At 47.5% G+C, this 14,678-nt stretch overlaps 1 protein-coding gene across 15 annotated transcripts in view; it reads left to right on the top strand.

Moving 5' to 3' along the window:
• The window catches only part of ZNF263 (zinc finger protein 263), a 51,235-nt gene extending 37,135 nt beyond the window's left edge, over positions 1–14,100 (top strand). For 12 of the 15 annotated variants that reach the window (XM_060285283.1, XM_060285273.1, XM_060285282.1 and 9 more), the window contains 7 exons: positions 7,135–7,280; positions 7,584–7,946; positions 8,814–8,994; positions 9,443–9,516; positions 9,781–9,907; positions 11,452–11,568; positions 12,084–14,100. In XM_060285283.1, coding sequence (XP_060141266.1) covers positions 7,779–7,946; positions 8,814–8,994; positions 9,443–9,516; positions 9,781–9,907; positions 11,452–11,568; positions 12,084–13,252 — 1,836 coding nt within the window. In that variant the 5' untranslated portion in view covers positions 7,135–7,280; positions 7,584–7,778 and the 3' untranslated portion in view covers positions 13,253–14,100. The other 3 variants (XM_030848630.2, XM_060285271.1, XM_070043673.1) reach the window with 3 other exon arrangements.
• The last annotated feature ends 578 nt before the right edge of the window (positions 14,101–14,678 follow it).

The following is a 14,678-nucleotide window of genomic DNA, read 5'->3' as shown; positions in this document are numbered from 1 at the left end:
CCCTGGCAGTCCAGTGGTTGGGGAACTAAGATCCCATGAGCTGCATAGGGAAAGAAAGAAAGGAAGGAGGGAGGGAGGGAGGGAGGGAAGGAAGGAAGGAAGGAAGGAAATATGAAAACTGTAGTGACAAACTATTTTGAAATCATCAATAAGGAGAATATTTTATATAGAAATCATGGGATGTACCTAAAGCTGCACTTAGAGGAAAACTCATAACCTTAAACACTTTTACGATTAACTCTTTTTTTTTTTTTTTTTTTTGCTGTACGCGGGCCTCTCACTGCTGTGGCCTCTCCCATTGTGGAGCACAGGCTCCGGACGCACAGGCCCAGCGCCCATGGCTCACAGGCCCAGCCTCTCCGTGGCACGTGGGATCCTCCCGGACCGGGGCACGAACCCGCGTCCCCAGTATCGGCAGGCAGACTCTCAACCACTGCGCCACCAGGGAAGCCGCCACTTTTACCATTAAACAACAAAGACTAGAAATAAAGTACAATGATATTTATTGAAAGTTTATTTTGTATAGAGCCTGCATTTAAATATATTTCATTAACCTTTATAGTACTTATGAGGTGGGCACTGTTTTTTGCCCTTATCTTTTCAAAATGCTCAAAAGTTATAAGGCATATCCATGCAATGTTCCATGTTCTTAATTTCCAAGAGCTATTTTACATCTCTTAATTCAAAGCTACAAACATTTATTAATTAAAGCTTTATTAATTAAAGCTCAGGGTACTTTAAGGGATAAAGAAATGAATTACTGCTGTTCTCAATCTTGTGAAACTCTAGTCATCTGTGTGATGTTGATGTATGTATATTGGAAGGGCAGGGGAGGACACAGGTCATAGTATGATTGCAGTTAATCCTCCCAGTTAAGAAGAACTGTGTTAAGTGCTAAAAATGATCTCTAAACAAAGCACTGAAGGAGCCCAAAAGAAATGTAATTCTGACTTGGAGAGGGGGCAGGAGTCAACTGCAGTACTTGTTGCCACAATTCAGGGCCTGCACCATGAAGGTTTTTGCAGCCTTGTTGAGGAATCTGTGCTTTATTATCAGGGCAGTGAGGCACCATTGGAGGTTCTGTCTGTGTGGGTGGATGTTTGTGTAAAGACTTTTATTTATTTATTTATATTTTGGCTGCGTTGGGTCTTCGTTGCTGCGTGTGGGCTTTCTCTAGTTGCGGCGAGCGGGGGCTACTCTTCGTTGTGGTGCGCGGGCTTCTCATTGCGGTGGCTTCTCTTGTTGCGGAACACAGGATCTAGGCACTCGGGCTTCAGTAGTTGTGGCTCGCAGGCTCTAGAGCACAGGCTCAGTAGTTGTGGCACACAGGCTTAGTTGCTCCGCGGCATGTGGGATCTTCCCGGACCAGGGATCGAACCTGTGTCCCCTGCATTGGCAGGCAGATTCATATCCACTGCGCCACCAGGGAGGCCCATGGACTTTACTTTTATTGCTGCAATTCTGTTTTATTTTGTTTTTTCCCTTCAGAATTGTTTCTCAGATGTGGAACTGATTGATAAAAGAGGAGAAATATTTTAAGATTCTTAAAACACACTGTCAAATTGCTTTTCATAAAGTATAGTGCATTCATGGGGTCTCTCTCCTATGTGGAGACATCGGTATCTATAAAGGTCTGAATGAAGAAAGCTTCTCTCCCAGCCAGGGCATTTGTGAGGCTCCTCTCCTGAATGAGTCCTCTGGTGCTCAGTAGGTCTAATGTCAAGAGGTTCTTCCACGTTGGAGCTCTTAGGGTTCTCTCTATATATAGCGGTTATGATGATCTATAAGCTTTGCTAAGTCTGAGGATTTAGCACTGACTTTCCTTTGGATTAACGTTAACCAAACTAACTTGCTAATATTTTTCAGTAATGTTAATATTTAAACATTTTCCTCTGACTTTCTAAATGTTTTTAGTTTTTTTTTTTTTTTTTTGTAAAATAGAACCATGGGAAGCATCCCCCTCTAAAGTAACAATGAAGGGATGCAGAGTTCACAGGGTTTTTTTCTGCTTTGAAGAAGCTTCTTCATTTTCTCTTCTGATCTCAAAATCTGAGAGAAGAAACAGAAGTTGAACATGTCACACTATTCCACGGAGAAAGAGAGTGGGGGAAAGAGTTGTGCTAAACCAGTCATGGGATGATAGAAACTCTTAAGTAGATCCCAAAGCTTTTTGCTCCAATTAAGAAATTTTCTTTCCTTGAAAACTCAACTATCTTGAAGTCAAATCATTGTTTCATTTCTTTGGAAGGATTTCTTTGAAATCCTGCAATTCCTTCACCCGTGACTCTTCTCTGTGCTCCACAGGGAAGCTCAGGCCAGCTTTGGTACTGGATATCTTGGCCGTGACAGGAGGCATGTTAGTTTGGGTCACCACTGGTTTTTCTGAATTCAGACTGATTTCTGGGGCAGACAGCCTCTCTATATCTAGTTCTGTTTTCAGTTAGAATTATTTCACCTGGAACTTCTGTCAGGCAGTTTTTCCACATTAGGACAAAACTAAAATGAGGAGAAAGCTCCTTTTGTGGTTAATTAAGGCCATCATCTTCCAGTCTATGGAAGAGCAGTGAATTCTATGTTAAAGTCAATAAACTAAATTAGCTTTATATTATCTTTTGAATATTCTGATAATAGAATTATCTAAGTTAGGACTAAAATGTAAGTAATTTTCCTAAAATTCTGACTCTTTTAAGGCTGAGAAACATTCTCTTATTGAGTCCCAAGAAAAGAGAGAGCGGTAAAAGTGGGAGTTTTGGAACTATGTCCTGGATTATTTTCAGTTAAGAGATTTTCAAATAAAAATTGGTATCTGAACTGGGTTGGTTGGTGACCAGCAAAAAATGTCTTTATATGTTTCAGCTGAAGTCTAGAAGTGGATTATCTTGAAATTAACCAAAACAACTATCTAACAGTGTTTCTGGCAATCTAAGGACAACTAGTAAAATTTTCTCCAGCTCAATTTCCTGCCATGTCCTACCATTCCTTTTCTCACTGAGAGCAGTTATGGTTTGTACCCTTTTTCTGTGTCCCTTACTCTCCTTCCTCACATCTAACAAACTTTACTGGTCTGAAGTAAATTGTGAGTTGATAAATAGTGATTTAAGATCCAAATAGAGGAAAATGTTTAAATATTAACGTTACCAAACAACATTAGCAAGTTAGTTTAACGTTAATCTGAAGGATAATTTAAATTCCAGAACATTTTATCAAAATGCCTTATATTTTCATGGAGAAAGGGCAATATATTTCAGATCAATTAAAAAAAAATGTCTTTTGGGACTTCCCTTGTAGTCCAGTGGATAAGACTCCACGCTCCCAGTGCAGGGGGCCAGGGTTCGATCCCTGGTCAGGGAACTAGATCCTACAAGCGTGCCACAGCTAAAGATCCCACATGCCATAACTAAGGCCCAGCACAGCCAAGATAAATAAATAAATAATAAATTTAAAAAAATAAACGGTTCATTCCTTTAAAAAATTGTTTAAAAAAGAAAATGTGTTTCAAATGAAATGCCACTTAAAGTCACTATTTTGTTTATGTTTGGATTTCAAAGCTAACTGTGGGATCAAAGAGTAATGTGTTACAGGTAAAAGCAAACCTGAAGCCATAGATCACAGGAAAACTGTAGTCAAGTAAAGTGGGAAGAAACCAAAACTGGGGAGAGTTGCAAATAGCAAAGGCTTAGGGTGGCAGAAACCTGGAGGCCAGGATATCCTAAGATGAGAGTCAGGAAAAGCATTTCAGAATGACAGAAGCTGCTTATTTGCTCCTACGCCAAACAGCACAGATGTGAAATTCTTAACGCTGCAGATTTCATCAAATGTCATTTTGAAAACCAGGCACAGACAGCTACACCCCGCCCCTTGAGTGCAAGGGAATCTATAAGACTCAGGTAAGGACTGAAAGTAGCTCTAGAGACAGAATTTAGTACCCATGAGAACTAAGACCAGGAGTAGTAGGGGTTTTTTAATCTGAAATTCAAAATTGTTTTCTCTTCTACATAATAGGGAGCCACCAATAGCTAAGGACAAGAAAATACAGTTGACTTGTACAACATGGGTTTGAACTGCGTGAGTCCACTTACACATGGAAATTTTTCAATAAATACATATTACAGTACTACACAACCCAATGGTGGTTGAATCCGTGGATGCAGAACGACAGATATGGAAGGCCAACTGTAAAGTTACAGATGAATTTTCCAATATGCAGAGGGTTAGCGCTCCAAACCCCCACTGCATTGTTCAAGGGTCAACTGTATAAGAAAGTGAAATCAACAGTGGTTACCAGAGGGCATACTTACTTCCCTTAACTTACATTCCACCCAGGCTTAAAGTAGTGGGTTTAATCTTTTTCATCATTTAGAGAACTTAATGAAAGCCATGGATCCACTTCCTAGAAAATACATGTACACATGCAGTTTTGTGTACAATATCAAAAGGTTTTAAAAATCTCCAGATCCACCCATGTGACCCTCTAGAACTGTGTTGATGGTAGCCACTACCTGGTGGGTCTTAGCAACACTAGCTGCATTTTAAGTGCTCAGTAGCCGCCATCACAGTAAGTTCTATTGCACTTAGAACTGCTGCTCTAGAATTTCTAGACCCTAAGTTAAGAACTCCTGCCCCAAATGAACCCCTATAGTTCTGCTGGCCTGTAACACCACTCCCAGTCAAATTGGTATTTGACTATAAAATACCATCTATAAAAGTTATTTTCTCTGCCTGAATATAGATAGGCCTCAAAGAAATGGAGGAATACTATCAGTAATTCTGAATAACTCTGAAAGTCTATCTAGCTTTAAGTACCTGTTAATAACCTAAAATCAAAAGGAACTTAAGATAGCAAATTGGTTTATCCTTCATTCTTACCATCTCAAGGTATGTGTAGTTTTGCAAACATTCCCGTGCTCCACATCCTGCAATAATAATCCGAGTGGCTTTTCTGTGAGATAGGGTAAGCCTTCAGGAATTTGCTGTGCATTAGTAACAGCCAATATTGAGTTCATACTAAATGCCAGGTATGATTCTAAGCATCCTACATATGTTAGACCGGTTAATCCTCACCCAGTGTTATAAGGTGGGTATAGTATTATCCCCTCAAAACAGGTGAAGGAACTGCGGTTTGAGGCTTAGTGAGATTGAATAACTTATCTGCGATGACATAGTAAATGCCAGAGAGGTGGTTATTAGGTTAGAATCTATTTTCTCCTGAAATATGAAGATCTAAAACATGAAAAAAAATGGTCTTACAGGACTCTGAGGTCACGTGTCTCAACAAGGCTTTCTGAAATGGACCTGCACCAGCCTGTGCGCTGTGAGGCCTCTGGGTCTGAATTTGCCACAACAGCTGGTGGATCTTTTCTCTGGAGGGTGTCAACTACAAATTAGCATTTTCCATTGGCACTAGCCATCTACCTCTACAAAGATTAAATCGTGCTGCTGCAGCTGCTGACTTTCAACACCCCTTGAAAGGAGTTCAGGGTGGAGAGCTGAAATGAGGCACTCTGTGCTCTGGGAAAAACTGGCAGAACAGGTCTTCAGATAGTTAGATATTTTCAGGAGCCAATTTTATGAGCCCAATTCTTGTATCTCCTCATATCTAGAAAAGCACTAAAATTCTTCATGGTGACATCTGCTCCTCGTGACTAGCAGTAACCTACACGAGACTAGCAGAAACCTTCTGTAAAAACTATGTGCTTGATTGCATGTACTCCCCCTTCACCAAAATCATTTATATACTGACCTTCCCCCCGCCTCTTTGGAGCAGTTTCTCAGAGCTATCTGGTACGCTGTCTCCTGGGCTGCAGTCCTCATTTTGACCCAAATAAAACTTAACTCACAACTCTCACGTTGTGCATTTCTTTTTTGAAGTAGACAAGTGGAACAAGAAAAAAGATACAGTACTCAGGACTCTCTCCACCCCGTCATTGAAAGTTGACCCTCTCCGTCCCCACATCACCCTTTACCATCATGGTTTTAGCGACAGACTAAAGTGTGATCCTGGGCAAGTGACTTAACTGACACTCTGTAACATGGGGATGATAATAATAGCGTCTCGTTCCTACAGTTTTGTGTGCTGTGAGGATCCAGTTGCATGTAAGCAGGCGCTCAGTAAACGATTACTGTTTGTCATGATTCAACCCCACGACCCTTTTATCTCTTGAGACCACGGGCCTGACCGTCGCTGGCGGGAATGGAGGAGGTGGGCCGACCTGGGCCGTGTCTCACAGCTGGGAAGCCCTCCCCTCACCAGCACAAAGCCTCGACTGCGCCGGCCAGGGAATCGACCCTCCGGGTTTCCTTCCACTTGCCCCTCACGATGAAATTTCATGGCGGACCAAGGAGGGAGATGAACAAGGATCTCGCGCCCTCAGGGCTGGACAATAAAAGGCACGCCCCCGGCAAGTTTAAAATCGGAAGCCGGTGGTGCGGGCTGGGTCCGCAGCGGCCCTGGGGGACGTCCAGCCGCCTGCAGCCGGACCCTGAGCGGACATGAGAGCGCCACGGGCCACAAGCCCACTCTCCCCACTGACGACCTCCGCACCCGGCCCCGCAGCGCCAGCACCTCAAGGGCGCAGGCGCGGGCCGCGCTGCCTACGGCATCTCTCCGCAGGCCCTGCGGCGGCGCTGACCCGGCCGGGGCCCACTCTTCTCCGCCTCTTCCAGGCGCCGAGCAGGCGGCCGAGTGGACCCTGGGTCAAATGCCTCGGAGGCTGCCCGGGCGGGTGGACCCTCTCCTGAAGCTCCGCCCAACTGCAGCGGGTGGGGACCACCTTGAAATCCGTTTTGACCCGGACAGCGATTCTCAAATTTGTCTGTGGGGGAAGAATTTTTCCACTTGTCTGTGGAGGAGCTTGTTAACAATTCAGATTTTCGGGCCCCACCCCGACACTCAGAAGCACAGGATCTCGCGTGACTCGGAGATCTGAACTTCAGTAAGCTTTCCGAGGGATTCTGACCCTGGTAGTCCGCCGGTCACATCCGATTTGGGCTTAATTTCCACTAACAAACCTACAGACTCTGGCTCCCAGGGGTTTCTGAGATCCCGGAGCTCGCCCGATGGCCCCGCCTCTCGTCCCCAATTGGCCCTTCGCTCGTCCCGCCCCTGAAGGCAAATCTTTTCTTCTGGTTGGTCAGCGGTGAGTGTGTGGCGAGACCTGACCCAATGGGCGCTAGAGTTCTCGGAACGTGACCGGGAAGTTGGTCCGGAGCAGGCGCCGTTGGTTGTTGACGCCTAACGCGCTCTGAGACTTCCGGCGTGGGAGCCGAGCTTCGAGTCCTGCGTGAGTCCGCTGCAAGGGGGAAAGCGCGGTGCTTAGGTCCTGCCCTGGGGCGGTCCTGGCGGGGGCGGGCCAGGGGGTGGTGCGGCGGCGCCCGCAAACTACTGACGCCGAGGCGCCGGAGCCGGCTGCGCCAGCCCTGGAGCCGGGCTCCTCGGCCGGGATTCGGGGCTTCGGGGCCCCCGGCTCTTGTGGACGCCCGCCATCCTTGCGCGGGGCCGGGGGCGCCTTCCTAACTGGGCGCAGCTGGTTTCGGGGCCAAGGCGGTGTGGGGACCTGAAGATGGCGTCGGGTCCGGGCTTCCAGGACCGGGAAGGGCTCTTGATAGTGAAACTGGAGGAGGACTGCGCCTGGAGCCAGGAGCTGCCCCCGACAGACCCAGGACCCAGCCCGGAGGCCTCCCATCAGCGCTTCAGACGGTTCCGCTTCCAAGAGGCCGCTGGGCCCCGGGAAGCCCTCAGTCGGCTCCAGGAGCTTTGCCATGGGTGGCTGCGGCCTGAGATGCGTACCAAGGAGCAGATCCTGGAGGTGTTGGTGCTGGAGCAGTTTCTGACCATCCTGCCCCAGGAGATCCAGAGCAGGGTGCAGGAGCTGCATCCGGAGAGCGGCGAGGAAGCGGTGACTCTGGTGGAGGATATGCAGAAAGAGCTTGGGAGACTGAGGCAACAGGTGAGAGAAAGAGCTGTTTTATTTGCGGTTTGGCCCTGAGGACTGGGACATCGCGTTGGCCCAGTTACCCCTACGAATTTACTTGGTTGCCCTGAGTAGACCTTAGGTGGGCAAGAAGCCTTTTTGTAGTTTAGCGAGGAACTTTCATTCTCCAGATTTTCCGCAAGTGGACAGAGCGAGCAGTGAAGAGTGCCCTGTTTCCACATGGAGGCAGTGTCTCTGCATTAGTGTGAGCACAGGAGTTAGCTCGCTAGGTTCAAATGCTCACTGCTTCGTACTAGCTTTGGGACTTTGGGCAAGTTACTTAATTTCTTTGGGCCTCAGACTTGGTAAAATAAGAATGGTAAAAGATCTCTCTAGGGTGGCTTTGAGCATTAGAGCAGGATGTAGTTTTGATCACACTACTGGTTTACAGTTAGTGCTTAATAGTTGTTAGCTATTGTTATATTACAGTCAGCAGTCTAATCTCTACAAAGCTGGGTGGCAGTTAATAGTGGACTTAAAAAACTGGCACTGAATCTCTGAGGCCACTTGCCCCAGGGCCACCCAAGTTTAACTTACCCAGTAGTCAGGAACAGACGCCATCTTGAAAAGGTGGGGGAAAGCGAGAGGGAGTGAGGTGTGTCAGAAGAGCTGTGTGGGGAAGGTGTGCACTGGAAGTGAACTCCCCCCAGCCCTCACACACATTTTCTCAGGTGTACACGGGGTCAGAAAAGTTTTGTTTTAGTGTAAACCATTCTTCTCTCTTGGTGGGTCCAAAGGGATTGCCAGTGGTTCTCCGTTGAAGGCTTGCCCTGAGAATTCTGTACTAATTTCCCTTCCTCTCGGGCCCTGTTATGATGGTGAGTGATGTGGGTTGGTTCCCAGGTGACAAACCATGGGCGGGGAACAGAAGTGCTTTTGGAGGAGCCTTTGCCTCTGGAAACAGCACGAGAGTCACCGAGCTTCAAGCTGGAGCCAATGGAGACTGAGAGAAGCCCTGGCCGCAGGCTGCAGGAGCTGCTAGGCCCCAGCCCCAAAAGGGATCCCCAGACTGTAAAGGAGAGGGGTGAGGAACAGTTCTCTGGGCAAGTGGGAGGGAGGAGGGGCTTTGGGGTTGCCCCTGACACCAGCAGAATGCAGCATGGCTGCCAAGGAGGGGGCATTTCTGACCTGAGGGTTTCCAGATGTGGTGTGAAAGACCTAGAAGTGGTTTGGATTCCTCTTGGAGTGGGTGGAGGGAGGGAGAATGTCTTAGTAAGCCCTTTTGTATGCAGAACGGAGACATTTAGAGCTCAGTGAATGATTGAGGGCTTTAATGCTTGGGCCAGCAGGGAAGACTGCTGGTACTCTGTTGTTTGGAATATCGCTTTATTATTCCTCGGTTGCCTTCTTTTGTTCAGAGTTCATCCTCAGAGCAGAGACTGGGTGTTGGGGAATGGATACTGTGTTGTGACAGTCCTTGGGTTGCCAAGAATTAGGAATGCCGTTCTCATCATAATTTCTGTCACCTTTAGCATTATCTGCTCCCTGGCTTTCTCTCTTTCCTCCCGAAGGAAACATGGAAGACAAGGAGCTGACTGGGCCCCAGGTGATGTGGAAGTTCCCATTGTCTCCCCGAAGTTGCTCTTGTGGGGGTGGGGTCCTTTTACCACTTGGAGAGGATCCTTTCTACTTCACCACATGCATCTCTCCCACCTTCTTTATTTGTCCTCCACACCTCACTTGTAGGCCTCCCCCTTCTTCCCCATGAAATGTGTCCTCAGCACACCTGGGTTTTGCCCCTTTAACCCATGACTCTGCTTGAATTGTTCTTGGTGCTTCAGGGCCTAAAGGTGATCTTGTGCTGTTTCAGTTGCCTGAGAGCTTAGAGGACGTGGCTATGTACATCTCCCAGGAGGAGTGGGGGCATCAGCATCCTAGTAAGAGGGCCCTCTCCCAGGACACGGTGCAGGAGAGTTATGAGAATGTGGACTCACTGGGTAAGGACTTCTTTTCCAGGGATGAAGGCTGAGCCATTTCTGACCAGGGTCCTGTCCCTTAGGTGCTCACCTCCTGGGTATAAGTTCTGAGTTTAGCCAGACGACCTGCCTTTGTCTAAAGTCCCTTGGACTAAGATCACTTAAATATTTGCCAGGTGCCACAGTTGGCACACTTAAGGGCCCCAGCTGCCAGGGCTGAGGGCGGGGAGTCTGAGCCATAATGAACTTCCTAAGGCAGAACAAGTCAGATCCAATGGTGCCCACCTCATCCCCACTTCCCACCCCTCACACACAGATCACAGGATGCTATAGGGCTCTAAGTTCTTGATGCCTTGCAAGTTCAAAATGCTTACTCTTCTGACCTCACTTATGTTTTCTATGCTCCATTAGTATTTCTGGGCTCTTCCCCAGAGGCACAAATTTCAGGAGCACTGGCATCAACATTCCAGCTCAGTGGCTGTCCCAGTCCTTAAGAATTCAGGAAGGGGGAAGGCTTTGTGGAAATTTGGAAATGATATATATCTAAAACAGGGTCTAAGTAAGTTATATATAAATTAAGATGCATCTATGTGTTGAACTATTATGCAGAGATTAAAAATGAGGTCTGTGAAATATGACCAAAAACTGATAGATGGATTTAGGTGGAGAGTGTGTGGGTATTGTATAATTCCTTCATTTTTTCTGCATGTATGAAAATTCTCATAATAAAAAGTTGGGGGGAGTCTTAAAAAACAACATAAAACAGGATTGTGTATGTTACCATTATAGCTATATTGATGCACACCTGGTAGAAGAGTCACACTGCACTTTGTTTTCATACATGAGGTTTTCATAAAGAGAAGCACAGCTATCATCTCACTTGCACTAATTTTGCAAGGGGGTCACTGCTGGGTTTGGTTGCCTTCACGGGGGCCTTCTCCAGGTTTTCTGTCACTGTGCTGTGGCTTGGTGCCCTAAGTTGAGCACAGCTGTTTCAGTGAGTGCTAAATAGGAAGAGTTCGGATCACAAGTTCTTGAAACTAAACTTTTTAAAGTCCGTGTTTGCTGGAGTTGGAGTGAGCGTAGCACAGGGTAGCACTTTTGGGTTTTAATCTCAGGGTCCTCTCAGAGTCCCAGGTCCTTTTCTGATTGTCCATCATATTACATTTTCTCCTTCTGGAGTTGCCCAGTCAAACTTAGTTCTATTTGATATGTATCCATAAGAGTCAAGGCTCTTTCACAGTATTAAACTGATTCCTCATAGAACTGACCACCCTGACCATGTTTGTTTGTTTGATTGTTGTTTTAATTACAAAAGTTTTACATTCTCATTGCAAAAAACCCCCCAAGTACTACAAAAGTGTAAAAAGAAAAAGCCACAGTCTCCTTCCTCTAATTTCTTTCTCTAGGGGTAACCAGTGGGAAGAGTTTAGTGTATGTTCCAAGTAATTGCTGTCAGATTTCTGTATCCATTCACTGAAGGCAGAGAACAAGACTATCTTTGTTTGCCCTGCCTGGTAGAGGAAAATGGTGACATAGAAATCCTTTTCTTTCACTGTGAACAGAGTCTCAGGTTCCCAGTCAGGAGGCCCTGAGCACCCAGGTGGAACAAGAAGGAAAGCCCTGGGATCCCAGTGTCCAGACTTGCAAGGAGGGCCTGAGCCGCAGGAGCCCAGCTCCCGGTAAGAAACGCAGTTGAGCAGCCTGCGCAGCTAGCCTCCCGCTGTTGGGAATGAGGCATTTGAGGGTCTTGGTGTAAGGGTAGCCCACCCACCACTGCCAGGGAGGTACATTCTTCCAGTGTCTCCACTGCCCACTTCCATCCCAGTGATGGCAGGTGAGGTACCCAGGGTGCAAAGTGTAAGGAGGCATTCACTCCTGGGCTCATTTGCCCACCCTAGTCCCAGTCCTGCTCCATCTCACCCATTCCCAAAGGGCAGAAGCCAGAGGCTCAGTTGGAGAGGGAGTTCGGGGCCCCTACAAGGGAATTCAAGACTGGTTTGAGCTCTGATTCCTGAGTGATGGCCCCACCCCTTATGTGGATCCCTGTCTACCGTGCTTTACCTATATGGGGAAGATGGAAAACTGAGGTAGAGCCAGCCCTTCTGGACTTCTGACCTACAGGCAGTAGCACACATGGGATTTCCTTTTCTCTGGTGTAGAAATAACATGGGTTTGGTTTCTCTCGATCTTCCAGGGGAAGAGAAATTTGACAATCTGGAAGAAAGTGCTCAGTCCGTTTGCCCTGAGAGCATCCACCCTCGGGCGCTGCTGCCTGGCCAGGCCGGAGGGGAGGTACCCTGGAGTCCTGAGCAGGGAAGGCCTCATGACAGGGCAGAAGAGCATTGGGAGCCTGCCCCAGAGGTTCGGATGGAGCAGTCCTTAGTGGGGGCCACAAGTTGCAGAGAACTGGGGCGGCCAAAGGAACTGCAGCCGAAGAAGCTCCATTTATGTCCCTTGTGTGGCAAAAATTTCTCTAACAACTCGAACCTGATTAGGCACCAGAGGATACATGCAGCAGAAAGACTGTGTATGGGTGTGGGGTGCGCTGAAATCTTTGGCGGGAATCCACACTTTTTGTCACTACACAGAGCACACTTGGGAGAGGAGGCCCATAAGTGCCTCGAGTGTGGAAAAAGCTTCAGTCAGAATACCCACCTGACTCGGCATCGGCGTACCCACACAGGTGAGAAGCCCTATCAATGTAACGAGTGTGGAAAGAGCTTCTCTTGCAACTCCAACCTCCACAGGCACCAGAGAACGCACACAGGTGAAAAGCCCTACAAGTGCCCTGAGTGTGGGGAGATCTTTGCTCACAGTTCCAACCTCCTTAGGCACCAGAGAATTCACACAGGAGAGAGACCTTATAAGTGTTCCGAGTGTGGGAAAAGTTTCTCTCGCAGTTCTCACCTTGTCATTCACGAAAGAACTCACGAGAAAGAGAGGCTGTACCCCTTCTCTGAGTGTGGGGAAGCAGTGAGTGACAGCACCCTCTTTCTTGCCAATCATGGGACCCACAAGGCAGAGAAGAAACTCTTTCAGTGTTTAACTTGTGGGAAAAGCTTCCAGCAGGGCATGCACCTCACCAGACACCAGAGAACACACACAGGAGAGAAACCATATAAATGTACCCTCTGTGGGGAAAACTTCTCTCATAGATCCAACTTAATCAGACACCAGAGAATTCACACGGGAGAGAAACCCTATACCTGTCATGAGTGTGGAGACAGTTTCTCTCACAGCTCCAATCGGATTCGTCATCTGAGAACCCATACAGGAGAGAGACCCTATAAATGTTCCGAATGTGGAGAAAGCTTTTCTCGGAGTTCACGCCTTATGAGTCATCAGAGAACTCACACTGGATAGAAACAATGGGATTTCTTTTGGGCCCAGATAAGGTGGCATATTCAGAGGGGCCTCTTGTTAAGAGCTGGTATTCCTTACCCAGCATGATCTGCATCTTTAGGGTAATTACTCCAAAGAGGAACCAGGGGAGGGTCGTTGTGAGGGAGGTGCAGAGGCAGCAAAGGATTAGCGTAAAACTGAAAAGGAATTCTGTTGGAACTAGTGAGGATGGCAAGTCTTTGAAGTGACCCTCTCAGGGTGGAATCCCCTCTAAAGTTCTTCCAGTCTCAGGGCACACCTACCCCCTCAGCATATTTAGCCAACTTGAGACTTGGGTGCCTTACTGTGTCTAGTGTGTATCCCAACAACTTTGGGAATCCACAGACTTCCTGGTATTGCTTCCTCACTTGGGACATTCATCAGGAGCTTTTGGGCTCCTGAGGCCCTTGAGACCAAAGAAGAGGGGCCAGGTCTCCTGGGAGACCAACTGGAGGCACCGAAAGACTGGTGGTGAGTTGCAGCTCTTCTGAAGGCCTGGCTGAGAAGCCACAAGCAATCCCGGGCAGCCACCACAGTGCCCTCAGTGGCCTGACAGTAGGGCTCATTGGTAGGTCATGCATGTGATTGTCACCTCTAACAAAAAGGAACCAGAGACCTACGGGAAATAGTAAGATGGAATTTGCAGGTAAGCCCAGGAATTGGCAGAGGAAACCGGGGTCTTAATTAGCTTACCCTTTGCAGAGATCAAGTCCTCAGAGGGTTCCATGAAAGATGGGTTCCCTGGGAGACTCTGAAAACGTGGATCCTGGGGAAATTAGGAATCATGCCTTTCCCTGTTGAAAATATGTTTGGATGGTAATAAATATCTTCAGGAAACATGAGTGTGTGACTCATCATTGAGGGCCTTTGACTTGGCCTCCAGTGTTGATCGGTCTTCCACCTGCTTTGGGTAGAGAACCTGGCTTTCTTTGTGGTCTTACTTGGTTGCTAAGGAGGGTTCTGACAAAGGTGACGACAGACAGGCTGAGGGAGGGAGGTGTGGCCCTGGCTGGCTCCAGGCTGGGACTGCTATGTGGTAACAAAGGGTCAAGTCCAGTGGCTGCTTGGGGTGATGTCATAAGGGTGTTCTAGAAGGGTTTTTTTTCCTTTGGTGTACAGCTGTGAACATTGTCTTTTTTTTTTTAATTTTTAAAAAAATTATTTTTTTTGGCTGCATTGGGTTTTCGTGGCTGTGCACGGGCTTTCTCTAGTTGAGGCGAGCAGGGACTGCTCTTCATTGCAGTGCGCTGGCTTCTCACTGCAGTGGCTTCTCTTGTTGCAGAGCATGGGCTCTAGGCGCGCAGGCTTCAGTAGCTGTGGCACGCAGGCTCTAGAGCGCAGTCTCTGGTTGTGGCACATGGGCTCAGTTGCTCTGCGGCACGTGGGATCTTCTGGACCAGGGCTCGAA

The sequence above is a fragment of the Globicephala melas genome, chromosome 15 (assembly GCF_963455315.2).
Source record: "Globicephala melas chromosome 15, mGloMel1.2, whole genome shotgun sequence".
In the NCBI taxonomy this organism is placed as follows: domain Eukaryota; kingdom Metazoa; phylum Chordata; class Mammalia; order Artiodactyla; family Delphinidae; genus Globicephala; species Globicephala melas.
Note: the sequence above shows the minus strand (reverse complement) of the source record. Positions and strands in the feature narration are given on the sequence as shown.